This window comes from Alosa pseudoharengus, unplaced genomic scaffold (assembly GCF_046254945.1).
Source record: "Alosa pseudoharengus isolate Yale_2024_CS ecotype anadromous, Long Island Sound unplaced genomic scaffold, YU_APseudo_1.1 YU_APseudo_1.1_scf_6, whole genome shotgun sequence".
Classification (NCBI taxonomy): Eukaryota; Metazoa; Chordata; class Actinopteri; order Clupeiformes; family Clupeidae; genus Alosa; species Alosa pseudoharengus.
Genome location: NW_027468848.1, coordinates 23,592,516 through 23,612,515, shown reverse-complemented (window position 1 = coordinate 23,612,515; position 20,000 = coordinate 23,592,516). Strand labels below are relative to the sequence as shown.

General features: G+C 44.2%; 1 protein-coding gene across 1 annotated transcript in view; it reads right to left on the bottom strand.

The window, feature by feature from the left end:
* ncor2 (nuclear receptor corepressor 2) overlaps positions 1-20,000 on the bottom strand; it is a gene marked incomplete in the record, with an annotated part of 110,346 nt that overhangs the window by 38,231 nt on the left and 52,115 nt on the right. Inside the window, 11 exon segments of the mRNA XM_076270286.1 lie at positions 136-293; positions 970-1,097; positions 2,411-2,509; positions 2,616-2,670; positions 3,696-3,874; positions 4,748-4,838; positions 7,667-7,839; positions 8,869-8,935; positions 10,715-10,767; positions 13,990-14,046; positions 16,491-16,604. Coding sequence (XP_076126401.1) covers positions 136-293; positions 970-1,097; positions 2,411-2,509; positions 2,616-2,670; positions 3,696-3,874; positions 4,748-4,838; positions 7,667-7,839; positions 8,869-8,935; positions 10,715-10,767; positions 13,990-14,046; positions 16,491-16,604 — 1,174 coding nt within the window.

Below are 20,000 nucleotides of genomic sequence, written 5' to 3'. Positions count from 1 at the left end.
AGGTCTAAGCACATCTGCAAGAGTGCTGGGTGTATATGCAGCGACCAGTGAGTTGAAAAACTGTATGAAAGATATTGCTACGCCGAGGTGTGGTGTGTGTGTGTGTGTGTGTGTCTGTGTGAAATGCAAGTTTACCTAGGTCACTGCTGAGTGGAGGAGTGCTGGTCTCCTCTTGCTCGTTGGCCATGGAGCGTGTGATGCGGCCCTTGCGGTGGCCGCGACTGTTGGCCGTGCGCCGGCCCTTCACCGCCACCGGCTCCTTATCCTCCCCGTCTTCGCCAGACGTGTCGTCCCTGGACACACACACACACACACACACACACACAGACAACATTAAACTCGCAGAAGAACAAAGACAGATTCTCTCTCACACACATACAGGCGCGCACGCACACACACAAACAGGCATGTAGTCACATCCCCCCTCTGGTGAAGTTTCTGTTTGGCGGAATAGCCAGCATCAGCACAATAGCTGATGACAGGAAGTGAGAACAGAGATGGAGCATCCTCATTTATCTTCCCCACAGTCCCATTCATCTTGCGCTATGGGGATGCTAAATATAGGCGCACCAGCTGGGCCAGCCAAGCGCACAGACCGGAGGGGGACGATGTAATGATCATGTTCATCCAGGGGGTGCATACACTTCTGCTAATATAGTTTGTGTGTGTGTGTGTGTGTGTGTGTGTGTGTGTGTGTGTGTGTGTGTGTGTGTGTGTGTGTGTGTGTGTGTGTGTTCAAGAGGCATTAAGGTCTGTCAGGGTGGGTCAGATACTTATTTGATTAATGCAAATTCAAATATAAAACTCAAACTGGTGCCAAAGTGTATCTCTGACATGTACAGGACAAACAATACTCTGACATTCTAGATGTACAAAAGGCATATAGTTGGCTAAGTATTCCATAGAAACTCATAAAGAAAGGAGGAGACAGAGGAAAGAGAGAGAAAAAAACCAACACACAATACTAACTTCATGCCGTCCTCCTTGTCCTCTCCCTCGTTCTTCTCCTCCTCTCGTTCCCCATCCTTTTCCTTCTCCTTCTCCTCTTTCTCTTCCTGGTTATTCCGGTTCACTTGCTGCTGCTGTTGCTGAGTGTGCTGTGAAACCAACCATACACACAAACACACACACACACACACACACGTTAATGTCTAGCTATCAGAGGAAGCTTCATCTGATGGTCATGATGCACACTCCAGGCACATAATTCCATCACTCAATCGCCTCTTTCTGGTTTGCACACTAAAGGACCTCTCTAATCTAGGTCATCAAGGTAATTCCCACATTGTGTGCATATGTGTGCGACTGACAATGAATGTGCTGCTAGACAGTAATATCAGATGGTATCTGTGAGTGAGTCAGTATTATTGCCACAGAGCTGCTTTCTTGGGAAAACAGTAAGACACTTTATTTTGATGATGTTGCATGACTGATACATGAATAATAACTGCATTGCAAATAACCATGCTGTGCATAGACAGACACACACACACACACACACACACACACACACACACACACACAGCAGTGACCTTAGCCACCTCTAGATCTCAGAACTTCTTGTTTCTCTCTCTTCCTTTCTGTCTCAGTCTCACGCAAGCACTCTTGATGTGTGTTTAAATTTGCAAATATAGGCGAACGTTCCTAAACATTTGACAACAGTTTGAATGGATATTATCTAAAAGCTAGTTACCTATCGAAAAAGACAGAAACTGAAAGATGCGAGTTAAAATACCTGCTGCAGAAGAGGAGCAGACACACTGTAGCTCTGCTTCACAGGTATTGTGTACTCAACTGAGTAATTTGGCTTCACAATTTCACAAATGGCATTTTAATGGAACTGAAACAGCTAATGACTTCCCTGATTGGTTGACGCCAGGGTCAGTTTCTACAGCTATGCTCCTTCAAACCGAGCGGGTGGAAAACACTAATCCACAAGCTCCGCTCCGAGTCGACTGGGGATGCTCTTACACAAGCTCCAGCGTTTAGCTGGAGAGATATGGAGCTCCTGAGAACTACTGCAGTGCACAGTGCCCCACCAGAAACACTTACGGGTCAGCTACTGGGGCAATCACACATCAGCATTGATGGAGCTCAAGACTACTCACACACACACACACACACACACACACACACACACACACACACACACACACACACACACACACACACACACACACACACACACACACACACACACACACACACACACACACACACACACACACACACACACACACACACACACACACACACACACACACACACACACACACACACACACACACTCTCACTCTCACTCTCACTCTCACTCTCACTCTCTGACACACACACACACACACACACACACGGACGGAGGGACACACAAAGGCGGACACAAACGCACATGCAAACTCACTGAGACACACACCTGGCTTCGACCACGCCGGCGGTAGTTCCTGCGGACAATGTTTTTATAGTTCTCGTTCTTCTTGGTCAGGTAGTAGAAGAGCACACACTCTGCCACAGTCTGAAAACACACACACACATACACACGAGCAGAAATGGTGAGTACCGCAGGATGTGTGACAAATAGAATGTAAACAGATACGCATCAAAACAGTCTGTTCCGCTACCTTTCTCTCCAGGAAAGAGGCAATCAGACCAAAGTTTTTTGGATGCTGAATGAACCTGAAACACACAGAAAAAGAACACACAATCAACACTGACTACTAATTCCTACAAACACAAAGACCACTAATTCCTATAAAACACCTCTTGGCACAAAGGCACCAGACCTAAATGAGCTCCCCCCTACACACACGCAGACACACACACACACACACCTCTAACATACAGGGAGAAGGTCATGAACAGGTGCAGTGCACAGACAGACACAGGGGAAGGCTGCACAAACTCAGGAACTTCATGCACACAAAACCCCCTCACATGGCCTTCTGAGACGCCAAGGGCTCAATCACCCAAACGCATTCTTTCATTGCGCTCCCTCATAAAATATGGTGACAGCAGACTAAATGAAAAGCAGGGCAGCTGGAAATGTATTCAGCACCACTGCCAGTTCCACAGCAGACCGAGACTGACCACCACCTGATGCCTCAAGTCCAGCAAAAACAGGTCATACAGGCCATACTCATACAGGTGGATAACATATGCACTCCTGGTACTGGGTGAACAGTTATCTTGTGGTGTGTGTGTGTGTGTGTGTGTTTCTCTCTCTCGCTCTCTGGGCCTCCCCACTTCCTCTTCCCCTCCGTCTGTGTGACCTCTGTCGAGAGAGGTGAGTGTGGTAAGGGTGTGTAGCGCTCATCACGCCACCCTCTGATGCTTCGCTTGATTGGCGTGGGGGGCTAACCGCAGCGCAGGCCTTGCAGCGAGAGCATGTCACGCAACCCTCAACACCTCGGCTCGACAGACAGGCAGAAGTGAGAGCATGCATAAATGCATGCACACACACACACAAACTTACACACTCTCTCGCTCACACACACACACACACAAACTTACACACTCTCTCGCTCACACACACACACACAAACTTACACACTCTCTCGCTCACACACACACACAGTGTTGCTTACATGCGCTATCAGCATATGAAGACACACACATGCACATAAGCTGACCGACAGTTTGTCTGTTTGTTAACACCTAAAACACACGCACACGCGCGCACGCACACACACACACACACTCACTTCTCGCGGAACGTGTCCTTCTCCTGTTCGCTCCACATGTTCATGACCTGCCGGTCTTTGTAGACCTTCATGGGGTCGTCCATCAGGCCGTTCATGTTGATGAACTTGATGCGCTGCTGCTCCGCATCGAACAGCATGGGTGGAATGACCGCCAGCTGACGCATCTGCTTCTCCGAGTTCTGACCAGGACAGACGGGAGAGAGGGAGAAAGAAAGAGAGGGAGAGGGAGGGAGAAAGAAAGAGAGGGAGAGAGGAAGAATGAGAGACAGACAGAGAAGGCAAAGGCGGGCAATAGGGTAAATCCACACATGTGGACATATAGGGCTTCTATAGTGTGTAAGGGCATACGTCTGTCTGTCTGTGTGTGTGTGTGTGTGTGTGTGATATAGGTCAGCAGAGGGGAAGTGTGAGGCTTCTCTGAACAGCTACACAGCTATCGCAGAGGAACTTGAGGGAGCCGAGATAATAACAGAACTACCACCACTGCCCGATTATGGGTGAGATTACAGTACACTTGTTGAGTGAAAATGACTAAAGAAATACTTTTTTTCCCAGCACGACACACACACACACACACACACACACACACACACACACACACACACACACACACACACACACACACACACACACACACACACACACACACACACACACACACACACACACACACACACAAGAATGAAAGGGGAAGCAGCGAGACATTGTGACATGGTTGTACAGAGAGTGAGAGATAATTGGGGAAATGGAAGCCTTCAAGTGGTGAGATGGAATGCATCTCTTTAGCGTCTATGACCTGGGGGGTCACACAAACCACACTGTTCACACCTGCAGAGGGCACAGGAGTGCAGGTGTGTGTGTGTGTGCGCCTGTGCGTGTGTGTGTGTGTGTGAGAAAAGTGTGTGTGTGTGTGTGTGTGTGTGTGAGAAAAGGGTGTGTATGTTTGAGAAGAGAGTGTGTGTGTGTGTGTGTGTGTGTGTGTGTGTGTGTGTGTGTGTGTGTGTGTGTGTGTGTGTGTGTGTGCGCGCGAGTGTGATGGAGTGTATGTTTACCTCCTGCTCAGAGATACCGTCGATGATCTCGGAGACCTCGTGTTCACTTCGTGCCGCTGAGGCCAGTCCTCCCCCACGCTGCCCAACACGACTGCAGACACAAACAAACACAATATCAGTAAAAGAAAAACTCATACACAATACAGAATAGACACAGAACAAAAAAACAAACATAACAAAAAAAATAACTCATAACAATAACAAGCAATCATTTGCTACCACTTAAAACATAGGTACACTTCCACTGATACACACTTACACATACACACAGCCAATTAAATATATAGTACTCTCCAGAATTATTGCACCTCTGCTAAAGTTGACTAAAAACCGGTATAAAAAATTATTTGTTGGTGACCTCCCAATTAAAAAAACAATGAGTAAAAATCCAACCTTGAACGGAAGAACATTTATTTTGAGAAAAAGGAAAATCTCAAAGAAATAAATATTTTTAACAAAAAATGCTCACAATTATTGGCACTACTAATTCTAATACCTTCTTAAGTCTCCCTTTGCCAATAAAACAGCTTGTAATATTCTCCTATGACACCCCATAAAGTTGAAGAATACAAAGCAAGGGATTTAAGACCATTAGTCTTTACAAAATCTCCCCAGACTGTCCAGATTCCTAGGTCCACAACTTGTGCATTCTCCTCTTTGACACACCCCAATGTTTTTCTATGGAGTTTAGATCAGGGGACTGAGATGGCAATGGCGGAAGTTTGATTTTGTGCTCAGTAAACCATATTTGTTTTGATCTGGACGTTTGTTTTAGTTCACTGACCTGATAAATGATCCAATCATGACCCACTTTTAGTGTCTTGGCAGATTTCCTTCGAAAATGTTTCTGATACCATGCACGTTAATTAGGTTCCCAAGGCCTTTGGGAATAAAAACAGCCCCACAATATCACAGCACCTCCACCATAATTCTCATTAGGCATGGGTTTTTTTTTCAGTATAGTCATTCTTCTATGTGTACGCCAAACACAAACACACCTAAAGTGTTTCTAGCCAAAAAGCGCAATTTTCATTTCATCTGACAATAGAACACTTTCAGAGTGTCTGGAAGTCACTGTAGCATTCAGTAACTCCTGCCGTTTATATTGGTAATTAAATGACTGGACAGGTTCTTACCTGGCATGCCCTCTAAATAATCTATTAGCAGTGAGGTCACTTTTGAAGATTTTTTGTGGGACTTGGTGACCAAGAAATTTTTTGCCTATACTGTACGTGGGGGCAAGATAACCATGGGTCTTTGTCCAAGCATGTATGTCACATTTACAGTTGATTAGAACCTTTTAATCATTGTTTTAACTGTAAATATAGGCATTTTCAAGTACCTAGTTTGTCTAGACATTCCCTGACTTACAAATGTCAAACACTCTCTCTTTTTATTTAAATTTAGTGTATTCTCTTGCCTTTCCAATGTTGAAAAATGACTAGAGGATTTAACCTCTGTCACTTTATTTTGGTACCTTAGTGAAAAAGAAAGTCATGAACTGCTTCTGAAAGATGCTCTGATTAACTTGAATAAGTTGAAATTAGATAGAATGCTTCTGTTACGTTTTGTATGTAAGATTTTTCTAGGGGTGCCAATAATTGTAAGCAACGTGTTTTTGTTCAAAATATTTATTCCGTTATGAGATTTTTCTTTTTCTCAGAATAAATTTGCTTCCCTTCAAGGGTGGATTTTTCCTCATTGTTTACATTGTGAGAGTACAATAAAGCGCCAAAAGATTATTTTTTATACCTGATTTTAGTCAGCTTTACCAAAGGTGCCAATAATTCTGGAGGGTACTGTACATGATCCCCTTTGTCATTCACATTGCATTTATGTCTGTTATAACTTTTTGTTAACAAAAGCTAAGTTGTTCCTTGTACCTTTGACACCTCATAAATGAACCACTGATGCCACGGTTGACACACAGATGAACCAAAAACCACAGATGACGTCTGACTCGCTAATCACCTTTACACCAAAAATGTTCATTACACTGCAATCATACTTTGACTCAATGACTCCAGAGGGAACTTCGCTCTGACGTCTACTGATGTGATTCACAATACTGACATCACATTCAGCAAAGCCCTGGGGACAGACTGCTCTGAAGTTCCTTTCATATAAGGGCCACCACCATAGAGATAGCCAAGTCTTCATATAAGGGGCACCACCATAGAGATATCCAAGACTTCATATAAGGGGCATAGCCAAGTCTTCATATAAGGGGCACCACCATAGAGATAGCCAAGTCTTCAAGGTTTGAAATAAGAATCTTCTGGAGGGAAAACAACATAAAAAGCAGAACCCAGCTCCTATTCTCCCACTATTAAAAACGTTGAGTTTCCTACACTGCACCAGCCCAGATGAGGAGTTGTGTGCTGCCTGCTGTCGTGAGATGCGGTACGGTGGTGGTGGCACTGGCGCCCGTTGTGCAGCGGCAGCACACAGGGGTCAGTGACGCTCTAAACGCTGCGTGGGCGGCAGGGGGGTGACCACAGGCTGTTGCACAAACTAACCGCTGAGCCGTTGCACAAATGTGCCGAGGGTGAACAAAAGCTTGATCTGGAGTTTCGAGGAACTATACACGTGCACGCGCGCACACACACACAGACACACACAGACACACACACAGACAGAGAGAGAGAGAGAGAGACTGCGCTCCACCCTGAATTCAACACATCCTAAGTTGAGTTGGAGCTTCCCATGTGTTGTGAAACATCAGAGCTGAAGTTCAAACACAAAGCATGAGGAGTTTAGATTTGACCATCATCTCTCATGGTTACGAAGGGCAGCTCAAAGGCCAAAACGTCATCTTTAAAGAGACTCATGACATGGCTTTCACTAAAGAACAAACTGCTACTTATAGTAGACCTACAACACAGTATCTTTTATACACAGACAGACAGGCAGACAGACCTTTGCATGCGTTCCTGCATCTCCCTCTGCTTGCGGATCTCGGGGAACTGTTTCTCGTAGTACTCGCGGACCTTGCTCTCCTTGGCGCGCCGCCGCGGGTTATTCTCGATGCGCTCCACCTTCTTCTCCCAAGCCTCCATCAGCTGGTCATAACGCTGGCAGAACTTCTGCTCCTGAAGGCAGGCGCGCGCACACACACGCACACACACACACACACACACACACACACACACACACACACACACACACACACACACAGGGTTAAACATACAACCCTGGTGGTCCTGCTGACATGCAACTAAAGCCCTTAATGGTTGAAATATTGATCTGAGCTCTGAAGAATTTGCTGGAGGAATATCCACGTGCCCTGCCTCCATGTGCTATGGAGTCAAATATAACAACGCTCACTAGTGGAACCCCACACAATGTATTTGACATCCCTTTTCCTTTCCTTGTGTTTGTCTATAATAAGAATAAATCCACAGCCCAAGACACGTAGCACAAATCAGACTAAAAATTGAATGAAATTGGTAGTTGTGCGGAAAGCAAAATGCCACCAAGGTCCCCAATCTCAGAGCTCCCCATCATCGTTACTATGACCACCACCACCACCGCCACCACCAGCAGCAGCAGCAGTAGTAGTAGTGAGGAGCGGCACACTGGGGTGAGGTGAGCAGCTGCTTCCTCCACAGGTTGGCTAAATTTAGCTGGGCGCAGGACTGCACCGACTACCCAGTCTACCGACACCACTACTAAAACATGCTTCAGCCAATCAGCTGAACCAGTTTAACACCCACTTGGTGCAGAGGAGAGCATGTTCGCACACACGCGCACACACGCACACACACGCACACACACACACACACGCGCGCACACACACACACACGCGCACTAACTGGGACAGTTACTCCCTCTATTAAGCATAAAACAAGGCAGGTAGTATTGAAAAATACACTGTCTCAAACACACACACACAGGCAAAAAGAGCTCTCTACCGAGCCATCATCTTGTGGTGGGGATACAGTAATGGACAAGCCAGACAAGAACAAGCCAGACAAGGAGAGAGAGGGAGACAGAGAGAGAGAGAGACAGAGAGAGAGACAGAGAGAGAGAGAGACAGAGAGAGAGAGAGAGAGAGAGAGAGAGAGAGAGAGAGAGGAAGTGTCTGTGTGTGTGTGTGCATCCATGCAATTAGAACTCACCCACTGCTTGCGAGCATGATTTCTTCTCTTGAAATACAGAATGAGCTTCTTCCTCATCGCCTGATTTCTGCAGAAGGATGAAAACAGGACAGAGAAGGGGGGGGGGGGGGCGGTGGGGAGAGGGAGAGAGGCATACGGAGAGAAGGAGAAAAGAGAGACATACAGATAGAGAGAGAGAGAGAGACATACAGATAGAGAAAGAGAGAGAGAGACATACAGTTAGAGATAGAGGGAGGGGAGGGGAGGGAGTGAAACAGGGAGAAAGTCAGTCCATTATAAAGCTGTCCAATCCCTTCTTTTCCTGATGTCCACAGTTCCTGTTGCCATAGTGACCTTTATACCAAGTTAAGCACAAAACCATATGATTACAAATGCACACACATATCTGTGGCTACATAGTGGAGCTTCGTCTACTAGTCAATACACACATTCATACACACACACACACAATCTGAAAATCACTGCATTCGCACAAAACAGAACAGACCTTATCTAAGACCTTACCTTGTCCATACCACAGATGAATATGCAGACAGACAATTATGCAGACAATTTCTCTGCCTAAGGCAAGCTGAAGCACAATTCAACAAAAATGTAACGGACACAACCCAATATACAGTAGGTCCCTGTAACAGCTTCCTGTCTGTCAGCGCTTGACGTTAAAATCGGTTACTCTGAGGTCACGTTAGTGCTGATGGGAGTAATGTTGTGCACAAGGAAAGACAAGGACACAGACTGTGGGTTTCAGTCTGACTGTGTGTGTGAGAGTGAGTGAGAGAGAGAGAGAGAGAGAAAGAGGAAGAGAATGAGTGAGTGACAATAGGTGTATGGGAGTACAAATAATGCCAGTGTTTGCATATATTGCAGCAGCATAGACGTGTTAGTACAGTGTGTGTGTGTGTGTGTGTGTGTGTGTGTGTGTGTGTGTGTGTGTGTGTGTGTGTGTGTGTGTGTGTACGGTCCTATGAGCACAGAGATGGCATTGTGTTGTGGAGCAGATGGTAGGGGCACTAGATTAGCAGCTCTGTGCCATGTACAAAGTTCCTTTTATCCAACCGTGCGCTGTACATAAACACACACACACACTTACAGACACCATCAAATGTCAGTTAACACACCAACACATACACACAGCCATATGGTCATCTGAATGGAAGCATAGAGAGGAGGAAGACAGGAGAAAGAAATGGACCTTGGTGAAGAACCAAGGAGACAAAGCAACCAATTGTAAAAGATCAAAGCCATGTGGAGGTATTTAATAACACACACACACACACACACACACACACACACACACACACACACACACACACACACACACACACACACACACACACACACACACACACACACACACACACACACACACACACACACACACACACACACACACACACACACACACACACAGACACCTGTTGATTAATTATACTATCAAAAAAGAAAAGAAAGAAAATTCTACTCTGCCAGATGAGGGCTCTCAGATCAAAAGGCTTGTAGAAAGGGAAGAGAAGGATGTAGGAGATGTCAAAAAAGGAGACTGAAAGAGAGAACAAACATGGCAAAAGAACGAGAGGAGAGGAGAGGAGAGGAGAGGAGACAAACACCAAAGCTTTTGTTCAAATAAATAGGCACCAGATATGTCATGTGCAGGGCAATGTCTCTCATTTTATTCCGCAACATTTCTTAAAACAGATTATGTGTCTGTCAATAGGCAACCATCTAAATGTGAATTCTGACAGATTTTCATGGAAGAGCAGACAGTGAGATGAACATTTATTAGAGACAGGGCCATGGTCTGGAAGGGAAGTTAAGGATTAAAACGGAGAGGAGTGCAGTTACTTACATTTTGATGTTCTCATGGTACTGCTTGGTATCAGAGGGCTGGTTGTAGAGAGGCTGAGAGAGAGAGAGAGAAAGGGGGGGAGAGAGAGAGATAAAAGCATTACTGGGAATGTCTGGAGGGTAAGAGTCCAGTTTCAGTTCAGACTAGCACATCAAGGCACATCAGCGTTAACCGACTCCCCGCCTTTCAACCCTCCGCCACCCCTACACCATTTCATCTTGCTGCCCTTTCTTTCACCCTCTCTTACTTTTCCCTCTGATGCAGAAACCAGGTCACGGCATCACACATGGAAATAAAAGCTAGGCCGTTCCTCAGCTCAGAGCTGCAGAACTGGATGCGAATGCTGAGTTAGGTGTTGCTACTGATGATGCCTGGTGGCGTGTACGTGAAGCTGAACTTGAATGCAAGAGATGGAAGGTTTGATCTTCCTGACACTGCATTCTCTATAAGCTTTCTATAGCCCTTATAGTAGAGGTGGGGGGGGGGAATTGATTCCCACGTGTATTGTGTTTTTTTTGGCAATTAATTTTAAAATCGATTTATGTTTTCCAGTGATTTATATTTTATTTTGCCTTAATATTTTCTACGATACCGCCAACGGCAACATAATATCCGTTTCCAGCAAAACAGTCCAAAAGCAGAAAATGGCGCATGATCCAGGCATGTGATGTGCGTTCTTTTTAGAAAACAATTCGTTTTTAGAAATGTCTCATAATATATTGTCTCTAGAAGTGTATCATTTAACTTTTTTTTTTTTTTTTTTTTATAGAATGAAAGAAAGAAAAGAAAGAAAATCACAATACTTTCGAATCGTAATAACTGTAGAATCACAATACAAATCGAAATCAGGTCTCAAGTATTGTGAAAGAATCGAATCGAGACAAAAGCATATCGTCCCAGCCCTAGCTTATAGTATGCTTTTTTTTCTATATATATTTTGGGGCTTTATATATTTTATTATACAGCTTATGCTTCTCTGTAACTGTTGTGCAACTGCTACTATACTAGCAGATACAAATGTGGCAGACATTTAAATACTGAGACATTTAGACAAATATGTATTTAGTATGATGACTGCACAAACTGTTGGGTTGTGGAAACAAGAGTCAGCAGGGAAGAGGGAAAGTTGTGGCAAACAGAGGTGTGTGTGTGTGTGTGTGTGTGTGTGTGTGTGTGTGTGTGTGTGTGTGTGTGTGTGTGTGTGTGTGTGTGTGTGTGTGTGTGTGTGTGTGTGTGTGTGTTAGACTGCACACCTGCATGTGTTTAATGCAACAATGATAATAATCAGTGGTTATTTGAAGCTGCACTCCTCTGTGATGGGCTCACTGTGAACCTGTGCCAACTCCTCTAACAACAGAATGACAACACCCTCTAGAAAACACACACCACACCCTCCATTAAACAGTCAGATAATATCTCGGTCAGATAATATCTCAAGGTCTTCCCACACCGATGACTAAAAATGAGTAGCTATCTGCAGTGAGGATGAAAATGTGTGGCAGTACTCTCGCTTCAACTTCCACTTTGTCTGGAGTGAAAATTGGCTTTCTCTACGGATTTTCCAATGTGTCGTTCCAAATTTCCGTAAGTGCAAAGAGCCAACTCTCTTCCACAGGACTGTGCAGTGACTGGCCTTGGGCACATCAACATGATGAGAAATGTATTCCTGAATCCCCCACTAATGCACTTATATCCTTTGGCCAATTAGGCGGTAAATAAATTGTGGCGTTTGGAAGTCAGAAGTTTCGTGCAGAGTATAATGGATGGGTTCGGGATTTCCAGTGTGATCCCATGGGTTTAATATCCACACACACACACACACACACACACACACACACACACACACACACACACACACACACACACACACACACACACACACACACACACACACACACACACACACACACACACACACACACACACACACACACACACACACACACACACACACACAGCAAGGGAGAGAATCACATGGCTTGTGATTTGTGTGGATATTTTGGGGAGTTGAGAGAGGAATCAAGCCAAACAGAAACAGCCAATTAGAGAGCTGGCAGGACCTGACACATCTAACAGTGTGTGAGGGGAGAGGGGTGGTGGCGAGAAGAAGAGAGATGCATGATGGGTAAATAGAGTGAGCAGAGATCTTTAATTTCACATAAATAGTTGCATTGGTTACAAATGGCAAATGTACATAATATGCAACCGAAACTCAATGTGTGTTTATTGTGGGAAAATATGTTGATATTGGTGTTGATTAAAAGTCCTTCTGAACATCAAATCTTTGACACACTCTACAGTGTTAAAGGTTTCCTCCATGATAACAATTACTTTAACCGCATGGATCACAATACCAATTTCAAGTGTTTTGCCTGAAATTGCACAACACCTGCTTCAGAGGCCATTGATGCCACCTAGTTTGGCCTATAATCAATGCTTGACCTCTTTGGAAAGCAGAGACACTGTAGTTCCTTGGAAAACAATCAGAATAACTGTGATATACTGAAACAGAGATACAGAGGCTAGAATATTGTTTTTTTTCTTTCTGCCGGATAACAAGCATCTTTGAACTGATCACATTTCAGCCTTCTAGGTCACTTGATATGACTTAGAAACACAACTGTGCCCTAGCACCAGGTCTTGTGAAGCTGTCTGCAAAGGTAGAACAATATAGAATGAAAATATGAGCACTTTAGACCATTTTTTGCCAAGGTATGCTCATGCATTTTGTAAATTGCCCTATGGAAACTCCCCATAGGACTTTTGGTTATCCAAAATGCATACTGACAATCAAATGCTTACTGCATATGGACCCCTTTGTGTAGAAGCATAATCTTGGTCTCAAATGAAAGGTAACACTTTTCATGCTTGCATTTGGATTGTATTTCAGGGGCACAGATATGAAATAACTACAATAAATATGGAATAACTGCACAAAAATAGAAATATTTGCGATTTCTATTTCAATTCCAATTGGTGTATATGATGGGTTATACATGGACTATACATCTACAGAACTTGTATTGGATGAAACATGGATATTCCATTTCTATGGGTTCTTGTGGACATGTCAAGACCCAATATGCTACATCTAAGGATACACACAAGGGGGGCCGTCGGCCATTTTGAAGTGAGACATAGTAAGATAAATGTGATCATGTAAAGCACTTACACACATTTTATATGAAAAAGATTGTCATGTATTTATTCCCAAGAGTCCAAAAAATATTTTAAAAAGAAAAAGTCAGGAATGGAAAATAGGGAGGGAAACTCACCAGTTCCACCCTGGGTCCAAGTCCCTCCAAAACCCTGTGTGCTTCCTCAGCTTTTTTCTGTAAACGAAAAACACAAACACTGTTAGCACGTCAACAGCATAGACTCACATTTCCTATCACCACGGCAAAGCCTCACACTTGCCTTTTCTCTCTCCCTCTCTCTCAAATGGATGAGTACACTATTAATAGAGCTCTCAAAACGCAATCCCACCCCAGGCTCTCTCCCCCTGTATAATTTCCCAACTCAGCTACACACAACAACAGGACAAGAGGATGTAAATCTGAGATAACAAGAGCGCCTATACCATACCATATCTAAAATCATCTACATGAGCGCACGCGCACACACACACACGCAATCTCTTTCATTAACTTACTAATTTTTCGATTATTTTATGCAGGTACACACACACGCACACTCAGTTCAGTATCCCCACTTGCCCCTGCTCCACTCCTTATTTCTCTCGCCACTGATGAGGGAGTAAAATTGCCATGATGAGACAGCCAGCTCTCCAAGGCTTTCTATCTCACTTCATTTCCCTCAATTACAGCGGTGTGTGCGTGCGTGTGTGTGCGTGCATGTGTGTGTGCGTGTGTGCGCCTGTGTGTATGTGGAGGAGGAGGGGGAGGGAGCGAACAGCTCTAAGAACATGACTATTCATTTTTTTAGCAGTGCTAAGATGATATGTGGGCAGCAGTTTCCATATCCATCTCTCTCTCTCTTTATCATCTCCTCCTCTCTCTCTGAGAAGCATAAAAAATGCATTTCTCAGTGCCTATACCAGGCATATGAAGTATGGATGAGGGTAGACATAAACACAGTTTTCTCTCCTAAGCTTCACGCATGCACGCACGCACGCACGCACGCAAAGAGAGAGCAAGTTTTGACTGCTGTCACCTCAGCCCACTGCGAGGCTAATACTGTAGGGTTTCTAATGAGGCCTGATCAGGCCCTGGTTTACAGATAATCTAATCCCTTCTGTGAGAGGGGTCACAATGGGAACAGTTTCCCCAGCCCGACCCCACCTCGCCTGGCCTGATGTAACCCTTGTTATTAGGGCTGGCACAAAGAGCACACAAGGCCAGCCACGCAGCTCAGCAGGGCCAATGGCCAACTCACAGAAAGGCAGCAAGGCTGAGAAAAATCAGGGTGGAGGACTGTGTGAGTGTGAGTGTACAGTAAGCATGTCTTTCATTTAAAGCCAACATTCAAGCTGCATGTAAGCCTGTTGTGACTTATATTTCTCTACATGGAGCTGGATCAGCTCATACATTCTTAGAAGTAGCTCCCTCTACTGGTCAAAAAAGATAAACAATGATTAAGGTTTCCCTCAGTTCCATTCCATTCCATAATCAGCCAATCAGTTTCCAATCAGCGCAGTCTCTCGCTCTCTCTTCCCACCTGCCTGACCCACTGCAACTGGAGAGCACCTGTTGTGTCCAGCTTCACACCACACCAAGGAATGAATAAGTAATGGTAGAGATTGAGTCACACCGTTAATGCCAACAAATGCCGGCATCTCAACCATATTACGGTAATTACAGGGCATTGAGGAAGCACACACATACACACACATAAGCAGCCCTCCCCCCACCACACACACACACACACACACACTCAAAGGCATCTAAGGAGGCATGAAACCCCACACTGTTCAAATGAGACCCTGTTTTGCCTGACTAATCATGGCTTGAATGAATAACTGCAGCTTAACGCAGTGACCTTAACCTCACATAACACCCTAATAATCATTAAAAAGACACGTGCCACCTGACAGTTCACAGAGCCTACTCACAGTTCACAGAGCTCAGGGGCGTTACCTAAAGACTGCATAAGAGGTGTGTGAGTGAGCATGTGTGTGAATGTTAGACAGGACTGTTTCTGAGTTTAAACTCACACACCACCTTCTGTTACTCAAGATTTTAGAGGCAGTGGCATCACTGTTAGAGACACACACAGACAGGCTGTTTTTCCTCTGATGTGCATACTGACCACTAGGTGGACTAAGAGCAACACCAGCAGCTGCCACTACAACTACTGCTGCTCCTACTACTACTAGACCTGCAGGTCTCACATGCCATCCTGCTGCACATCACACACACATTTAACGATGTTAGTTGGCACACTCCACTAAAAGTATAGACATACACCTACAACCACCCACCCACACACACACACCCCCACAGCTCCACAGCTCTGCCACCCTCCGCGAGGCCTCCCTGTGCATTGCACCAAGCGGCTGGGATGTGTTTATGTTACAGGTGCTCAACACATGCGCTAAGGCCTGCTGATTATACACAAGCAGTTCATTATGCTCTCAACCAATACAGAGAAGAGGGCAACGCATTTGTTGTGTGTATGTATGTGAACGCTCAGTTTTATGTGTACAAAGGGTAAAAATTTACTGTGTGTGTATGTTGATGTGTGTTTGTGCGTGTATGTTGATGTGTGTGTGTGTGTTGGTGTGTGTGTGTGTGTGTGTGTGTGTGTACACACTCACCCTGTTCTCGTCGTAGATGATCTGGACCAGGCTGCGGTGCTTGGCTTCGCTGGGCGGGGGTGAAATGGAACGCTCGGGCTCCTGAGGCTTAGCCGCCTCCTCCTCCAGCTGTTGCTGCAGACACACAGGATGGCAACCACAGACTTAGTGTTGCGTTCAAACACACACGGCAAAAAGTCCCACATGAGCCCAAGGACAAAGGACCAAGTTGCACGCAAATCCACTCAGACAGACACACACACACACACACGCACGCCCGCACGCACGCACAGTCGCAGACACGCGCACACACGCCCGCACGCACGCACGCACGCAGAAGAGCACAGCAGCACAGTCGCTGGTCTCAGCCAAAGCAGAACACAAGAACAAGTGAGCAAAAACAACTGTAAGAATCAGAGAAAAGGAAGTGTTCCAGGGAGGAAGACAAACATGTGAACAAGAGTTTGGAATAGCTTCGGAGAAGAAATTGTTGTTCTGTAATGGAACACGAGTCCTATCTCTTCTTCACTGTGGACTGTAGGACTCTCCATCTGGTCCTACACTCCACTGAACGTAAAAAGGGGGGGCAGGTGAAGCCTGCTGATGACCAGAATGGCATTATGGAACATCTTAAGGGGAATTCACACCAGGAACGATTAACTATAACTATAATGATAAAAGCATCGACACTGACTGACTGATTCTGATTGGCTGTCAACAAGAACGATACTTTTTACGTTATTTTTACAGTTGTTGTTCTTGCTGTGGACGGCCCCTTACTTTGTAGTATTCTCCATCTCTCACCCTCTCTCTCTGTAGTTTTCTCCATCTCTCCCCACCCACCCAATAAAACCTCAGTTTTGAAAATGTGTAGATTCTCAATCAGTCATGTCACGGTCTGAGATATATAACATAAAAAAATATATAAAATGTATATATATATTAGGGGTGTAACGGTTCATGTATTCGTATTGAACCGAAACGGTACGGGCGTCACGGTTCGGTGCATGAATTTACACGTAGAATACACGGTATAAAAATACATACAACTCGTGTGTGGATTAATTAATGTCATGCGCAATTACTGTTAAGTAGCGAGAGTTACGGGAGTTCTTTAGCGACACCTAACGCTAATCTGTAGCCTCGCCTTAGCTCTGAAGCTCTGATTGGCGCCTATGTTTTTTTTTGTCAGGTCGTCGGTCGAGTCCGTCAGTCATTAGCAGCACTAAGGTTAGACCCACAAGAGTTAGAGGATCCGCTGGTCTCTTTAAGATCGCAAGTTTAAGAACTTCAGTTACAGTAACGTTAGTACAGACGAAAGAGTGGTGGATAAGATGAAACTGTGTGTCGGCGTTGTTCAGCAGTTGTTGGGTATGTGAGTGGAAAAAATGCTACACATATTCGAAGCCATCACCCAGATGATGTAGGCTACCAATCACTGAAACGAGGGGAAAAAACTTCCCCTGCGCTTCAGCAGCCTTTGGATACACATACAAATAGGGCCAAAACCTATGGCTTAAATTAAATGATTTCGTAATGACAGAAAGCTATGTAAATCGCGTGGTAATTACCTTTATGTTGGGGTAACTTGTAACTTCTCACATGAGGTTCTGGTAGTGTTAAGTGCATAGACAGTAAAATAAAGTGACAACGCTAACCAGGCTAATAAACAAACCATGCTACGGTGAGTTAACGTCAAAGGGCAAAGTCACGTGACTTCTAGTTGTAGTCTGTTTATGAAATGAAAGGAGCAATTTCGTTTTTTTTAAAAAGGCAAAATAGTGTGATATTTTCACAGTTAGTAGGCTAGATTATTACTTTACACACAATAAAAAAAATATTGAGGCAAATTGTAGACCCTTCCATATACAACTAAACACAGATGTTGAAGGTCTTGCTTAAGTGGATTTTTAAAAATCATTTTTCTATGTAATTTGCACTTTCAGAAATAAGAGATGCTGTAGGCCTATTTTCAGTTTTAGAGCTGATTGTCTTATTTTGTTTACAAGTTACAGATGGAGTCTGGGTACTTATTGTACTTATTGTACTGTTTAGCCTACATCTTACACACTTCAGGCTGTTGCAGATAGCTCAGGGAAGAGACTGTATGACACTAGGTGGTACAGCCTGAGACATGTACAAAAAAAAATGCTTTCTGCATTTTTGTTTTGCTTTTCCCTCCACTGTACCGAACTCGTACCGAACCGTGATGTCCGAACCGAGGTATGAACCGAACCGTGACTTCTGTGTACCGTTACACCCCTAATATATATATATATATATTAAGGGTGTCACGATTTCGATTTTATTTCGAAATCAATCGAAATTACATCTCAATCTCGAACTTCGAACTTCGACAAGACGCACAAACACACATGCACGTGCTGAACTGCAGCGTCAACACTCCTCTAATTTTAAGCTGCAGCCAGTTAAAATATAGGCCTACACATCAACCTACCGAAATCAAAGCCCCTCTTGCTACTTTGAAATCACCGGTGTGGAAGTATTCGTTCATTCACGTCAATTAAAACTAACTTAGCCTACTCAACTTAGCAAGTGAAAAGATGGTCTAATTACAGTCCAAAGTTACTTTAAGGCTTAAAATGCACATTTATAAGTACATATTCCATGAACACTAACCTTGGGTCTCTTCGGAGTGTGCTGAAACAATGAAATTAACATTCTGTGTTGTTTCATTTTACCATGTTCACGTCTCTGTTTTAGCCTAATGTTAGTTCTGTTTACATTACAACCTCACGGTTGGAACGGTTTCAAAGCGGTTTCAAAATAAAAGCCTCCCGAAAAAGAAAAGGCCAAAAAGAGTAAATAACATATAAGGAATGCATTAATAGTAATATTTTAAAAAGATCGAAAATCGAATCGAATCGTGACTTTAAAATCGAAAATTACATCGAATCGAGGATTTGGAGAATTGTGACACCCCTAATATATATATATATATATATATATATATATATACACACACACACATTCTGTATCCATCATTCATGCCTCCAAAGATCCAGGACTGAGGAGCCAGGTAACTATTTTGTTAACGATGGGAACATGTTTACTTTTACAGCAAAGGGTCAGTATACATGGATGAAGTATCCATTTCCTCAAACAAGACAAGTCCGGGCCAGGCAGCGGTGTATATATACATTTACGTATGTATAATATATATGTGTGTGTGTGTGTGTGTGTGTGTGTGTGTGTGTGTGTGTGTGTGTGTGTGTGTGTGTGTGTGTGTGTGTGTGTGTGTGTGTGTGTGTGTGTGTGTGTGTGTGTGTGTGTGTGTGTGTGTGTGTGTGTGTGTGTGTGTGTGTGTGTGTGTGTGTGTGTGTGTGTGTGTGTGTGTACAGCATATAATACAGCTAGCTGAATTTTTGAGAGAGGCTATACCATTGAAATGAAGCCAATTGCTTTCTGTATTAACCATAAGATATCCACAACAAGGCACAGCCAGACCAACCCGTGTTTGTTTAGGTAAGCCAGTGAGTAAGTCTGTGAGTGTGTGAGAGTATTGGATTG